The following is a 16394-nucleotide window of genomic DNA, read 5'->3' as shown; positions in this document are numbered from 1 at the left end:
TTTCCGCCTGAAATACTGTGGGCCACTGTCCTAAGTGGACAGAGATTTTTGTTCTAGGGCCATAGATTCCGGAGCCTGTCAGATTATTCATTTTCGAACCATCTGTGAAGAAATTTATAGAGCCTGTTGGAACGCTGGGTCCACCTCCTTCCCACTCCTGGCGGGAAGGAATGAGCAAATCGTAAGGTAAGTCATAATTGACTACCGTTTCCATCCAGTCACTACAAATTCCTATTGCGGGATTTATGGCAAATTCATTTAATATGATGAGGTGACCCGTAAGGTCTCCCGACAGCAGCGTTTTTGTTCTCTTTAACCTTAGAGCACTTTTTTCCACTTCCAGCTTTATGAATTGATCTAACCGGGGCAGGTGAAGCATTGCGTCTAGGGCCAAAGTGGGTGTACTACGAACTGCACCAGTGATCGCTATGCAAGCGGTGCGTTGGATTTTGTTGAGCTTCGCCCTTGCAGCAGCCTCATTAGTTTTAGGCCACCAGACAAGGGAAGCGTAAGTAGTCCTGGGACGAACAATGGTTTTATATATCCACATGATCATACTTGGCTTTAGGCCCCATCTTTTACCCAGGGTTTTTGAACAAACCCAAAGTGTATTGAGACCTTTCTGCACAACTGATTGGAGATGAGAGTTCCAATTCAGTTTTGCGTCGAGTATGACACCTAGATATTTTACTTCGCTTGAATAAACTAGTTGTGTATGATTCAAGAAAAGGGGTTTCAGTTGGACCTTCCTCCGTTTGGTGAAAGGGATAATGGAAGTTTTTGTAGGATTTATGCCTAGTTGTTCCTTATGACACCAGGAAAAAGTGTGATTTAGGGCAGATTGCATTCTTTCCACGATAACACTTTCGAATTTGCCTCGTACAATAGTGACAACGTCATCAGCATATCCAACCACTTCGAAGCCTCTTCTCTCTAAGCTGTCTAGAAGCTCATCCACCACCAGTGACCACAACAAAGGAGAAAGCACTCCGCCTTGCGGACATCCCCTTGTTGCTTTAACAGTAATGTATGAACCGCTAAGCTCAGAGGAGATTTTTCGATTAGCTAGCATAGCATGTATCCAGGTAACAATGCATGTGTCTTATTTTCTCCTCAACATTGCTGACCCTATAGACGAATAAGAAGCGTTATCGAATGCGCCCTCAATATCAAGAAATGCTACAAGAGCAATTTCTTTTGCATTGAGTGTTTTTTCGATCTTTTGAACTACCGTATGTAGTGCCGAGATCGTAGATTTTCCACTTTGATAAGCGAATTGGTTTTTTGACGAAGGCATTGCTTTCATAAATTTGTGATTTATGTACTCGCATAGTACCTTTTCCATAATTTTGAGCATTACAGAGGATAAACTTATCGGCCTGAATGCTTTGGGGTTGGTTTTATCCCTCTTTCCTGCCTTCGGAATGAAGACAGCCCGGATTTGACGCCAATCGTTGGGTATATGCCCCAAAATCAGACTCGCCCTAAAAATCTCAACCAAGGGTGGAACCAGTGTTTTCTCCTCTTTTTGCATCAACGCTGGGAATATTCCATCCATGCCAGGAGACTTAAATGGCTCGAAAGATCTCACAGCCCTCTCAACCCTGGCCCGAGTGAAAGCTTCCTTGGCAACCTTTATTGCGTCTTTTTTAGATCCAGAAACCCATGATTGGATCTCTTGTGGATCTGAGACAGCAATTCCAGTGTCTTGGTCGCCGATGCTCGACTCAGGGATTGAATCAGGGAAGTGGATCTTTAACAATTCGCTCAGTGTATCGCTAGGCTCTACAGTGAGCGAACCATCCGTCTTTCGGAGGCTACCCACACCATTGGAGTGGTCTTTTGAAAGAGTTTTTTGGAGTCTGGCCACTACGGGTGTATTCTCTATGCTTTCACACATTAGAATCCACGATTTCCGTTTGGCTGACCTTATTTCTTTGTTGGTATAATACAGATAAATCTATACATATGGTAACCCTGGTGCACAGGACGAAAGACTTCCGGCCCCGACCTCCAAGAGATTGAGGAGGAGGTTGGCCGGTTGAAAAGCAACAAAGCCGCTGGAGCAGGTCAACTACCAAGTGAGCTTCTAATATACGGTGGAGAAGCACTGGTGAGAGCACTACACTGGGTCATTACCAAAAATTGGAAGGTGGAAGTATTACCGGAGGAGTGGATGGAAGTATCGTGTGCAGAGGTGCCAGATAATTTTTTGAAAAATCTGTATCACTCTTTTCAAAAATCTGTATCCCATACAATATTTGAGGGAAAATCTGTATCCCATACACAAATAAAATGGACCCTCAAGCTCAAAAATCTGTATTTCATATAAAACTTAAACTGTATGTATGTTCAAAAATCTGAATAATACAGATAAATCTGTACATATGGTAACCCTGATCGTGTGTCCCTGCTAAAAAAAAGGGCGACAAGTTGGATTGCGGGAACTACCGCACGATCACACTACTGAACGCTGCCTACAAGATACTCTCTCAAATTTTATGCCGCCGTCTATCACCGATTGCAAGAGAGTTCGTGGGACAATACCAGGCTGGATTAATGGGAGAACGCGCTACAACGGACCAGATGTTCGCCATCCGCCCGGTGTTGCAGAAATGCCGCGAATACAACGTGTCCACACATCACTTGTTCATCGATTTCAAATCGGCGTATGATACAATCGATCGAGAACAGCTATGGCGGAAACGTACATCCGACTAAGACTAAGACAAAGTACATGATGGCAAAGGGCTCCAGGGAGGAATCATCGCGCCCGCCACCCCGTATTTCTATCGACGGTGATGAAATCGAGGCGGTTGAAGAATTCGTGTACTTGGGCTTACTGGAGACCGCCGACAACAACACCAGCAGAGAAATTCAGAGGCGTATTGTGGCAGGAAATCGTGGACTCCGCAGAACTTTACGACCCGAGCAGAGGGGAATATCAAACTCATAACTATCAAATCACAAAATCTGTTTTTATATCTTGTTTTGTTATTTATAACTTATCAAGGCATTAGTTTTCCATAACATGTTTTGTTTGACTATCTTATTTTGTTATGATCAAGCTATTGATATTCACCCATAAAATAATATTTTTATCATATGTTTTGTTATGGAACAAATTTAGTTATTATTATACTATTGAGAGTGTACAAATATTTAATCAACAATAGCACAACAATAACAACTTTTGAAATTGAAACTACATCATTAGAGATTTTGTTTATAGCACAGCATACCGAGTGTATGATCTAATTAGTTCCTCTAATTGGGACGTATCAGACGTAATACTAATAATTCCAATCGTACACCAATTTAGCGGTCTTATTAGAAAATTGTTAGTTGGCCAACTGCCCCACCCGAGGCGCTCGTATCGTTTTTGTGGGTGGGGCACACTGAGCAAGCCATGTTTCGTACATCTTGTATTATTAGAAATTTTCTCATCTTGTATTTTGCCTTGTGTAATTCAATTCAATATCTAGCAATGATTATAATTATTATTATTATAATTATTGATATGCTCTAAACGCTTGTTTTATTATTCATATAGGTTATAGGGCCTTATACAATTTGGACAGGTGTACCTATTTTGGGCACTTGATGTCAATTTCAAACCAATTGATTTGAATTTTTGTATAGGGTTACTGTAAAGCCTGCGCACTTTAGAATCGGTACACTTACAACCGGCTGCAGATCAAAAACGGTTTGACCTAGAAAAATATGTTGTAAGAAGCAAATGAAGCTTATCTATTGCAGTTTGTAGGAAAAATATAATATTAGCAGTTTTTGTTTCTTTAAGATAAAATTTTGATCTGATTGTGTATTTCATGCCATTTTCTTCTACACAAATCAATTATCGTCGTTATTTGCAAATTTCACAGCATACGGGCTGGTATTTCCACAAAAACCAAACTTCTATTCATCAAAGATATGCTCAAAACAAGCTACGACATTGAACTCTTGACAAATATGGTTTACAAGACGATAATCTACGTATTGCTTTTTTGTCCATTCACGCTATATTTGAAGCATAATTTTATTCAAACTATTTTTTTATGAAAAAATATTTCCTGGGACCGTTTTTTGGATCAACAATTCCCTAATTCAAGTTGCCTAATATAATTCATACCGAAACCTGGATTATTTTTGGAATTATTGGCAGTTTTCCCGCACATGTTTCGGAAATTAACAGTCGTAAGGCGAACTCCTCCTTATAAACCTAAAATTAGACAGTTTTTATGAAAGAAACACTAAAAACCATATGTATTGTGAAACCATAGATGTAGTTGTATGATCACAAATAAAAAAATCAGTGTAGCTTCAGTTAAGTTAAAAAAATTCTTAAGATATTTCACATCATTAAAACACATCCAACGAATTTCGTCGGCAAACGTCCATACAGCTTTCAAGCCACGATTATTCATATTGTTCTGCGTCAAATCATTGGTTTCTTGTATATCAATACTATTCGTATAGTATCCTTCCCGTATGCGTATTTGCTAAGCTAAATTTAATGCGAAACCATTTTTTGTTTGGTCTTAAGTATGTGTGAAAGGCTTTGATTTTCCATAAAACCCTTCAAAGGTTTACCATAGCTATATTGATAATTTTAAAACACCCATGGAATATGTTACCTCCCTTAATTAACAATCATAAGATCTTAAACGGTTCTATACTGCGAAATTGGTGAATTTGGCAATTTTAACTTCCTACACAAATCTTGAGTCTGACGATAATTGGTTTTTGTTCAATTTGTGCAGAAAAAAACTGGCACTTTCTATGTATTCAGATCAATAGTTCATCTAAAAAAATAAAAACAGCAAATTTTATATTTTTCCTACAAACAACAATAGATACGCTTCAATTGCTTCTAACAACACTTTTTTCCAAGTGAAACCGTTTTTGATCTGCAGCAGGTTGAAAGTGTACCGATTCTAAAGTGCGCAGGCTTTATGTAACTCATCGTGTGCCATTTAGGTATAAAATTGATTACTTACAGCGGCAAGTGCCAAAAATAACTACACCTGCCCAAATGGTACAAGACCCTAGCATTATTACTGATTTTGTTATTAGTTTAATATCATAACTAATTTTGCTTTTGGATTGTTATCAATAACTTTAAAATAACAGCATCTGTTATTGAAATATTTCCTAAACTCATTGTTATTATGTTGTTATCGAACTTACAAAACATGTAATTAAATTGGTCTTCCAGGAACATTTTTTTGTTATGATTTTTGTTATTTTGCCGCTTATGACAGCCAAGTTTATAACATAATTTGTTATGTTAATAACAAGAAAACTACTTATTTCATTATTCAGTTATTTTGCCAAAATAACACATTTTCTTATGCTGTTGTTATTCCCTTCTGCTCGGGGATCGAATAAAGCTCGCCGTAACACGAAGTTAACTATCTACAAAACGCTGATTAAACCAGTAGTCCTCTATGGGCACGGAACATGGACCCTACGTGCAGAGGACCAACGCGCCCCTTGGAGTTTTCGAACGGAAGGTGTTGCGTACCATCTACGGCGGAGTGCAGATGGAAAACGGGACTTGGAATAGGCGAATGAACCACGAGCTGCAGCAGCTGCTGAGAGATCCAACCATCGTCCACACCGCGAAAATCGGGAGGCTACGGTGGACAGGTCACGTCATCAGGATGCTGGATAGCAATCCGACTAAAATGGTTCTCGAGAGTCATCCGACCGGTACAAGAAGACGTGGTGCGCAGCTTGCTAGGTGGGTCGACCAAGTGGAGGACTATCTGCGGACTCTACGCAGAGTGCGAAACTGGAGACAAACATATATGGACCGAGTAGAGTGGCAACGACTCCTACGTACAGCAGAGAACACTCAGGCCTTCAGGTATCAGTAGGTCGGCTCCAGAGGTACGTTCTACCGGCTCCAGAGGCACACTCAGGCCTGACCGGTAAGGTAAATAAACAAAAGTAAATAAAATCGTCAGTAGTCATACCTAGCCGGTTTCATCGACGACCGATAAACAATGGATCAGATTTTCACCGTACGGCAAATCCTCTACAAATGCCGTAAATACAAGGTCCTAACGCATCACCTGTTCATCGACTTCAAAGTGGCATACGACAGTATCTACCGAGCAGAGCTATGTAAAATCATGGTCGAGAACAGATTTCCCGGAAAGCTTACCAGCCTGATAAGAGCAACGATAGACGGTGTAAAAACTGCATAAGGGTTTCGAGCGATCTGTCTAGTTCGCTAGAATTTCGCCAGGGACTACAACAAGGTGGTGAACTCTCACGTCTGCTGAAAAGTGTTATGCGACGAGCACGCAGGGCACGATTTTCAAATGTTTTATGGATAACATGGATATTATTGCTTGAATATTTGGAAATGTAAAAACGAAGTGCATGCTAGCAGGCGGAAACGCGGACGACAGGGCAACAGTGCTACGATACCTTCGAGGTGGTGGAAGATATCGTCTCGGATCCTTATTAACGAGAGGCATTAAATGTAGGTACCTACCAAGACGCTGCTAAGAACGTTGATCTTCTATAGGCACGAGGCCTGAACTATGTTCGAGGAGGACATGCATGCACTCGAAGTGTTCCAGCGTCGAGTGTTTATGGCCATCTTTGGCGGTGTGCAGGAGAACATTGTGTGGCCTGCAAAGCAGGTGTTCGCAAGAGATCGGATCCCAAAGTGATCAACTACCCCCCAGATTACGGTGCCTGTACACTTTCTACGCTAACATTTTTTGTAAAACCTTGATTGTGATGTGATGTAGCTTTTCCGGACAAAAATCAGTTTAAGAAGTTTCAGATTTGGTTGAAACATTAATTTAATGTGGTTGAACTAGTTTATTGCAACGGAAATTGCATATTCTCGGGCGTTTATTAGTTAAACAGTTGATTACTTGCCACATGGTAATTATTTAGCTAGATACGTACGTATATAAAAACGGGACATGTTAAAAAAAGTTTAGCTCATTGGGCGCAGTGGCTTAATTTCCCCCGGCAGTCGGGAGGACAAAAAATGGTACCTACACAGTTGAGCTTAGAGTTTTCCACTGGCACTTGGACGTCGATAAGCCGTCCATAACACGGGGAATATACGCTGTTGCGAGTCGCTCTGACAAAAAAGATCAGACGCTCAGACTTGAAGAAGAAATCCCTTTCCTTACCTGTCAGCCCACAACCTAAATTATTGGGAAGAGGCTAATAACCTCAAAGGAATGATAATACATCATCACCCATCTTTTACCATGCCATAGTATTGTTTTCAGAAAGATCAAAATTTTCAGAAAGTGAAGATCGAGTAATTTATTGTCATCTTATGCTTAATTCAATGTCAAATTGTAATCAAGGAAAGCACCGGTTCATACCCCACTGTGCGGCGGTGTGTCGTGCGGCATCGTGATGGCAATATATCTGCGAGTAATTTAGCGTACCAAATTGATCTCAAGCCAAGAAAATTAAGTACTAGAAGCAATAATTTAACGCTGATTATGCGTTTTTAATTAAAAAACTCTTTTGCAAACTTTCCCGCTCACTCTAGAGGATAATTTAACCAACTGAAAATTATTTTCCTTTCCGTTTTTTTTCTTCCCTTTCTCGCCGTCAAAACGTGAAACGTGCCATGTGCATGTGTGTGCATCTGCCACTGCATCTGCAACTCGGTGTGCATCCTGTGGAACGTGACCAAAAGTGCCATCACCATCACCACGCATAATGTCTCCGATGGGATTTGCGGTCCACCGACAAGCGCGTCATCTCCAGAACGTAATCGATGACAGCTCGCTGTACGACGAAGACTGGGACATCCGCAGCGGGGAGCTTCCGCCGTCGTCCATCGTCCGCCCGGTGCCCATCTGGCTGTGCGTCTTTCTGGTTGTCAGCTACATCATCGCCGGGGCTTTCATGTTCTCCAAATGGGAAGAGTGGTCTTTCCTCGATTCGGCTTATTTCTGTTTCATCACGCTAACCACCATCGGTAAGTATATCTATGCAGTGGATTTTCTCCATTCCTCCCACTCATCATCCCGCACTTAATACATGATGCACATTGCAATTCCACAAGAGGGCTACGGTGCGCGATGATGAGTGCGGCTCAATTATCCGGTCCATCCGTACGCATCGCATCGCATCGGATCGGGCCAAGGTGGTAAATGGTTATTGATCAGATTAGCCCCTGCAATGACAACCACATGATGGGCCGCACAGATGAAACGACGAGATGAAATGATTGCCTGTTAGTTGATTAGCTACGAGGATAGTTGCGTAGGGCGTTTGTTACGAGAACGAACTGTTGCGGTAGGATGAAGTAAATATAGGGTAGAAGAATCAGTTTTGGCAAGTCAGGTGTTTTGGCCATTGCGCATTTTTCAGTCTGTTGCGATCCAAATTGGAATATTTTTTTTTACGATCCTAATATAATATGATGATTACAGCTGTGAAAACTACAGATTTTGTTTAAAAAATGGTAGAAATATAAAATTCCTTAAAAAATCAGCTCCCATATATCTATTTTGGCCAGGGTGCTTCTATTTTGGCCACTCCCATAAGAAATACACGTGATTGGTTAAAATAGAAATCAAAACTGAGAATATGGACAAATGATGCAGAGCTTCTATTTTGGTCAGTGCCACTTTTATTGGTAAAATCGAGTATTAGCTTGATTTCTGAATTTTTCCTTCAAAACATAGATTGAAACCTTTCATTTGACACATTGGTAGTTATCATAGGATTATTGATTATTTTTATAAAAAATGATTTCCTTAGACTGGCCAAAACCAATGCCCGCACCCTAGATGTACTAGTATTACCGAAGGTGAACATGAAGACAGGCCTCGAGACATGTTAATTATAACTAGTATATTTGCATGAGGTCACTCTTGTAACGATTTTAGATTGTGTAACTTTGATATAATATTGGGGCCTACGTGTATACAGTCGATTTGAAATTATTCAAAAAATCTTTTGCATTTGAAAAAAGGACCAAGAGTCTTCGGGGCACACTAAGTCATTATAACAAAGATATCGATTTGACTTTTTTGTTTTTTTTTACAAATTTGGCGCTAGATTTTAAGTTTCTTTGAAATTACAAAAATAACCAATGAAATGACAATACTCTTCTCTTGCTAATCCATCAAATCAAAAGGCTGCATTTGGCATTTTGTTTTTGTCTTCGCGAGTTTTTTGTCAAAACAAAATTATCCTGGAGCTCATAATATGGAATGACCAGCAATAACAGATTCCATTGAGTTACGTTAAGTATTGAAACTTACAGGTGATAAAATCAGCAATTGTCCTACAATTCTTTTAGAAATTATACAACAATGCCTTCTGGAGCTCCTCCTACAGTTCCCTGAAATACCCTCCAGAATCTCTTTAAAGTTTTAGACTTTTGATTTCAAATGACATTTATTAAAATAAAATGGTTTGCAGTAAAAGTTTCAACCTCGTTGAATGATGAAAACCGTGGTCGTTATTGTTTTGAAGCATTAAGTTTAACCACATCGTTAAATATTCAAAAATTAGGCGCTGAAAACTGCGAAAAGTGATCAATTTCACCTGAAATCACGATATATTAGCAAAGCACACACTTAATTTGAAATACCGTGTTCGGTAAATTTTTGACGAAAATAGAACAGCTGAATACAGCTATATTGCATTGTTTACCTTTTGCACCCGGTTTTGACAGTTGGTGTACTGAGCCTCAGTAAAATCGATTACCAAAGCTATCGATCTGGTTCTGCTGTTCTATTTTCGTCAAAAAAGTGCGGAACAGGCAATTCAGGATTGAGTGTGCATAATATATCATTCGTGATTAAAAATATTAGCCGTTTTTGTGAACGCTAACAAAAGTTATTTATTATTTTCTATGTCCAAATTTCATCGAATACAGTCTTTAATAATTAATACACTCTTTTGGGAATTGCTTCGGAAAATCCGAATTTTGTGTAGGATTTATAGGAATTTTCTTGGCAATTTCCCCAAGAACTTCTCTTGATTTTTTTAGGAGTTTCTCCAACATTCACTCTGAAATTCTTGAAGCATTCAAAGTGTATTTTTATCCACGAATTAACCTGCATTTTGTAAGGACTCTATCTATCTAGTTCTACCACCTTACCAAGACTGGCAAAAGTTTCAGGCACCCGACTGCCTATGTATTGTTCTGTTTTCATCACAAGTTCTATCGATCGGTAGCTTTTTTGGAGTTATATGCCAATTTTTATTGCAAAGTTGTTTCCAGCAATTTACTTTGTAATTAATCCGACATTTCCAGGGAGTGAAATGGCAATTTTGTAAGTTATTCTTCTAGTAAAATCATTTTGAAATTCTTCGGTATTTTTTCAAGATTTTCTCTGATAATTACAATTGTCGATTTTTTTTTTGGAAATTCGTGAATAACTCAGGTAACTTATTTGAAAATTCTTTAAAAAGTCTTTTGGAATGTTTAACCCTAAAAGGGATACCTTCATGGCCTCAGTTTCGTCACCTCGCTGAGTGTGTTCCATCAAAGACGAGCTCTGAAAGGCGCCTGGGGTCCAATGGACCCCAGGTATCCCTTTTAGGGTTAAGAAGCCGTTACGAACACGATCGTCACCAATGAAAATTGGCAAGTGGTTTTCTTGCTCAAAACGGAAATATTTGAGTATGAAGAATTACAGTGTATCAAGCAATTATTCGCACAGCATTTTTTCGTCAAAATAATTTTTCATTCAACTGTTCATATCTTTTTCATACGTCAATCAAATTTTGACCAATTATAAAGCATATATTGAAGCTTCATTGGTAAAACTTTGAGCGAGATCGAATAAGTTTTCTGACAGTTATGAAGCTTTTAGTAAAGCTTGACGGGTTAATCAACAAAATTTCAATACTCTTATAGCTTAAAGAAAGTTGGATGAAATGTTTTCAAACTTTTTTGAGGAAACACCAACACATGAATATTTAAAACGAATTTTTGTTAGGGTTCAGTTGTTCATCACAAAAAATATGAAAAATCTGCTAATGTAGCTGACGATGTTCATAAATTTATATAATTTGCACATATGATCTGCCAAACGTTTTCTACTAATAAAAGTGCAATAACTGAAAAATGCATAGGGCCTACTCTGTACAGTTTGTGTGAAGAATTAGCATTAAGTTAAAATTCACAAATACAAAGAAATTAAAAAAACTGTACAGGGTGCGGCAGGAAAAAATGCGAAAAGTTCAAGGCGCTATCACACGTTAAATATGGGATATATATGACTAATTTTTCAAGACAGTGTATCAGTCAATATCTATATTCTAGCACTACAAAATAAAAATGAACATATTTGATTTTTAACATGTGATAATGCAAGCCTTAAAAGTGGGTATCGATAAACTGCGCGCCCAATGGTCATAAGACAAAAGGGCTAAAATAGTAAACAAATTAGCTTTACTTCGATGAACAAACAGGCCATACTAATCCAGAGCCATGCAGTTGCACATACCAGATAAAATAAGCACATATATTTGATGATATTGTAAAGAAAATTAAAATTTTTGTTTCATCACATATGAAATTTACACAGGTCGCGTACATTTTAGTGGTTTGAAAATTCTGATTATCTTCAGCTTCAGGCACCGTCTTGTAAAGGTCAGTGATCAAAATGTTTTTTTTTTTTTTTACTTTTCAGAAAATAAGCCTGTTAGAGATCATGGAACGTTGAAACATAAATTGGTTAACGTCAAATGGACACAAATGAGGCTTGAAGTTGAAAAACACTTTCGCATTTTTTCCTGCCGCATACTGTATATACAATTTTTTAAGTCCTGTATAAAAATATTTCATTCAGAGAGATTTAAGAAGCTCAAAACTTTATTGATAATAATATGATAAATTTCTATAAGATACTCTGAACATAGTGAATATAAAAACTCAAACGAAGTTGCATTTGAAAGCCTTAGGTATAAGCTGGAACACAAAAAAAAATGAAAACGTTTCATCAAGTACTTTGAAAGTTTGTTCAAAAATCTTATAAGCTTCACTAAAAGTTCTATAACTTTGAGAAAACTTATTCGATCAGACTCAAAACTTTGCCAGAGCTTCAATAAATAGTTTATGATCGGTCAAAATTTCTACGTTTTCGAATAACGTATAAAAAGTTATGAACATTTGAATTAAAAATAATTTTGACGAAAAAAATGCTGTACGGACAATTATTTGATACACTATGGCATTAGTTAAAATTCAGGAATGAAAGTCATAAAAATAAATAAAATAAAGGAAATGTTTGCATATCATATGTTTTACCTGCATGCAATACAAAACTCGTTAAAATTGTTTCCTCTGACTACATTTCTGGAACATTCTGAGGGAGTTCCTCAGGCAAGCTTTAAGAATAAGAATTTTCTTAAATATGACAATGTGTTTCATTAATTTTTCAAAAAATTACATTTTCAATTCTCTGGTAACTTTTTAAGGATTACTTTAGGATTTTTTTTTTCGAATTTTTCTAACGAATGTGAATGTGTGCGCGCGCTGTTTGATTCGTTCTTTGAGCTGCTGTCAATTTTCGAGTAATTTATCTGTTGTGCCTGTCGTAACGCATTGTTTTACGTCATTTTGTTAACGTGTAGTGATATTTCAACGGATGAAAGCAGCCTGGATTAACAACGAACAAAAAAATTTGCATCCTTGTTTCTTGTGAAGCCTTTGTTCAACAACATGTCCAGCGTACAGTGCAGCTTTAGTCGTCTTTGTCAGTCATCGCCATCCCCGATTGTTTGTCACGCTTGTCACATAGTTGCACAGGGTGCCATCTAGCTCTGAAACGGAGAACTTAGAATCGCTCGTGCAGGGTTTACCATACCGCAACAGACAAACATACGTAACACTCTTCAAAACGGCTTGGCACATGCATTTAACAATCAATTCAAATTTCATTTGATTTGCGCGATTGTTTCACCAGATGCGCTAGTGTTCGATCGCTTTGACGTTTGCCAGTGTACACGTTGCTGAATGATGCAAACGAAAATTACAGGCAATTTGTGTAGTAGTGTGCGTGTCAGCAAAACTTCAAATCGAAATCCATCATGGCCGACAGTAACGCGCGCGGTTTTACCAGCAGGTGGCAGTGTGCTCATGAAAATGACAGCGGGCAAAAATTTTTGATGAATTTCATCACCGTTAACTTCAACGAGATGCAACGTCGTAGATCTATTCAGAGCCCATATGGGGCCGTTCATAAACCACGTGGACTTTTTGGGAGGATGGGGGGTCTAGCCAAAGTCTACACTCCATACAAATTTCAAAACTTTTGTAGGAACAAAAGTTTACGAGGGGGAGGGGGGTCTGAGATGACCAAATTTTGGTCTACGTGGTTTATGAACAGCCCCTATTGTGCTGAATCTCCTTGTGAGCCTCTGAAGCGCGCGAGACGCCTATGAACCCCCTGAGACGACCCTGATACCTAATGATAGCCCCTGAGCCCCTTGGAACCTCTTCGAAACACCCAGATCTCCTGATACCCTTATAAAGCCCCCTAAAAGCTGAGACTTTCTGAAACGCCAATGAAACTCTCGGGAACTTCTTTGGAACCCCTTGAGACCCCCTGAATCTCCCCTGACATCCTCTTGAGACCCCCTCCGAAACGACCCTTAGATCTCTTGGGACCCCTTTGAAACGCTCCTGATATTCCCCGGTACCGCCTGAAATGCCCCTGAAACTCTCTGAAATACTCATGAAACCCCTTGAAGCGTACCTGAGGCTCCCTGGAACTACCATCAGACCCCTTGAGACGTCTCTGAGATACCCTTAAACGCCCCTGACAGTTCTTCGTACCCGCTGAAGCTTCCTGGGACCCCCTTGAACCGCCCCAGATATCTTCATGTAGCCCCTGAAACCTCCCGAACCGCCCAGACAGCCCCTAAAACGCACCTAGGACCCTCTGGAACGTCCCTAAACACCCTCTGAGACCTTTTGGAGCTTATACGAAAGTTAAGTAAAGCTAAAAAAGGCGATTTTCGCAAAAAAAACAACACATAATTTCAAATCTATATCTTCTGATTAATATCATCAAAATCAGTTCTTGTGCATGTTTTAGGTCTACACGGACGATTTCAATTGCGAAATGCTGCGGTAAATTGTGGTCTTGGGAGATTCGGCGTTTTTTCTCGCATGGGAACGCCACTTGAGATTTGACGACGGTTTTCAATCAGTCTGAGCAAATTCCCTTGGAACTCAATTTCGAAGTCAATCCACAATATTTTAATTATTCCAAGCACAGAAAACAAAAGAAAATTAAAAAAAAAAATATTAAAAATACACGCAAAACTTGATCAGGATGTCAATCAGAATATCGATCAGGAACAAATTTTCGAAAATATGATGAAAATATTTTTGCCCCCCTGCTTGTATGGGAATCCCCCATAGTGGAGTGGAAGAAAGGGTAAATTGCATGCTCTAGAAATGCCCCTGAGACTCGTTGATTTGCCCCTGAGACTCCCTGGAGCCCCCTCATGCAACTCTCTGAGACGATACTGACATCCCCTTCAACGCTCCTGTGACCTCGTGGTAACCTCTGCAGCCCTCAGGGACCCCCTTAAAACACCCATGAGATCTGCCGGCATCTCCCGAAACTCCCTGAAACGCCTCTGAGACCCTCTAGAACCCCCATAAAGGCATATGCAAATCTGGAAACAGCCCTGAAATCTTAAACCTCTGGGATCGCCTGGTAACCTTCTGAAACTCTTTAACTCTTTTTCCTCTCCCCAGCCAGAGGCATAGAAAAAGTATCCAGGATAATCTCCAATTGAAATCCTTTTCATATCTGGACCTGTTCAACTTCTGTTTATCGGTAATCTCCTCTGTTGCCTAGGTCCTCCGCCCTCATGTTCTACGTGCAATTGTGGTGTTTATCGAAGTGCGGCTTCCACCTTTCCATCACCTCACCTTTAGTCGTGATCTTGCTGAATACCCGCGCGTTTATCGTTTCAGCTATTCAATCTCTATGCAACGCGTATATTCACTAAGAATTCTGGTTGATACAAATAGACGTGAAGTGCAACAGCTAAGATGAAAAAAACAGGTGAAACGTAATCTGGTCTACCGTTGTTAAAAAGTTGCATAGTTGATACAGTTGCCATGTTATATGTGCCAAGGATGCATAAGCCAGTGGAACAAAATGTTCTTGCAAATGGATAATATGTATAAAAGAAAACATCTTTTCCTACTAGTAGCAGTGCTTTCTATCGAGGTAAATTAATGCAAAATTATTTTTCTTTAAAAATCTATTAAATGCAATATCTTTGCACTTGTGACCGAAACATAAGAACCGCCTATCACAAGGCATATCGAAAACTATAACTTTCCTCGCAAATAAAATATTTTTTCTGGCAAACAGTGGCATAACTCACCTCTACGAACTTCTATGCATAATATTTAAAACAGTTCATTTCATCTCTCTATTCCGAACAGTTCCCCACCAGAATCATCCTCAATGTGATTTTTCCCTTCTTTCTTTTTTGTGCCGCCCCGCAGGATTCGGTGATTTCGTCCCAGCGCAAGGAGTGAAAAACGATTCCGAAATTTCCATCGCCCTGTGCTCGCTGTATTTGCTGTTCGGTATCGCACTGCTCGCCATGAGCTTCAATCTGGTGCAGGAGGAAGTTATCTCCAACGTGAAAAGCGTCGCCCGAAGGCTCGGCATTCTGAAGGAGGAAGAGGTGGACGATTGAAAAACTTCTTTGGTTTTTCCACCATTGCACTGTTTTTTTTTCTGCGTGAGCGAAAGCCAAACCAACCAAGCCTGCGAGGGGCCCGGCTACGACAGACAGCGTGCAAAAGTGTTTTCCTTTATCTGCCTCTGCATTTGTTTGTTTGATTTTTCGCTTTTTCTGTTCCTGGATATGAAAATTGAAGATTCATTTTTATGATTGAGATAACAAAAAGTGCACCTAAAATAGATTTGAAAATAAAATTGCATAAAGTAAAGCCCGAGCGGAATTGTTTTTTTTATTCATGCATATACCGTAATCCAGAGAGTCATCCTGATCCAGGCCGAACGATACAGTTTAAGATGCGATTTTTTTTTCAAAAGAACGTCTAAGTGTACTAGATTTTCATAAAGTCTTTGTAATAGAAATTATGCCAGTACTCAAGATGAAAACTTGTGGAACTCTGTTACATGAAATCACTTCCATCCAAAACTGGCACTATTGAACGTGATCCTTGCATCCAGAGTCACTATTGCACAGTAGCGAATCCCCTTACTCTTACGCTGGAGCGCTATCTCGGCTGTCTTTGTTACTGACAAGATAGCATCAACGGTCAACCTCCCCATCCGGCAGCCAAATTGGCTGCTCAAGAGACCATTTACATTTACACCCTTGGTGCGCCTCAACATTTTATTGAGGATGATCTTTTCGAGCACCTT

At 39.5% G+C, this 16394-nt stretch overlaps 1 protein-coding gene across 2 annotated transcripts in view; it reads left to right on the top strand.

The window, feature by feature from the left end:
- Nucleotides 1–15958, top strand: part of LOC109397776 (uncharacterized) — a 344947-nt gene extending 328989 nt beyond the window's left edge. For both annotated transcript variants that reach the window (XM_062859222.1, XM_062859221.1), the window contains exons 10-11: nucleotides 7691–7975; nucleotides 15500–15958. In XM_062859222.1, coding sequence (XP_062715206.1) covers nucleotides 7691–7975; nucleotides 15500–15696 — 482 coding nt within the window. In that variant the 3' untranslated portion in view covers nucleotides 15697–15958. The remainder of the gene's footprint in view (nucleotides 1–7690; nucleotides 7976–15499) is intronic.
- Nucleotides 15959–16394: the final 436 nt, after the last annotated feature.

The sequence above is a fragment of the Aedes albopictus genome, chromosome 3 (genome assembly GCF_035046485.1).
Source record: "Aedes albopictus strain Foshan chromosome 3, AalbF5, whole genome shotgun sequence".
Lineage (NCBI taxonomy): Eukaryota > Metazoa > Arthropoda > Insecta > Diptera > Culicidae > Aedes > Aedes albopictus.
Note: the sequence above shows the minus strand (reverse complement) of the source record. Positions and strands in the feature narration are given on the sequence as shown.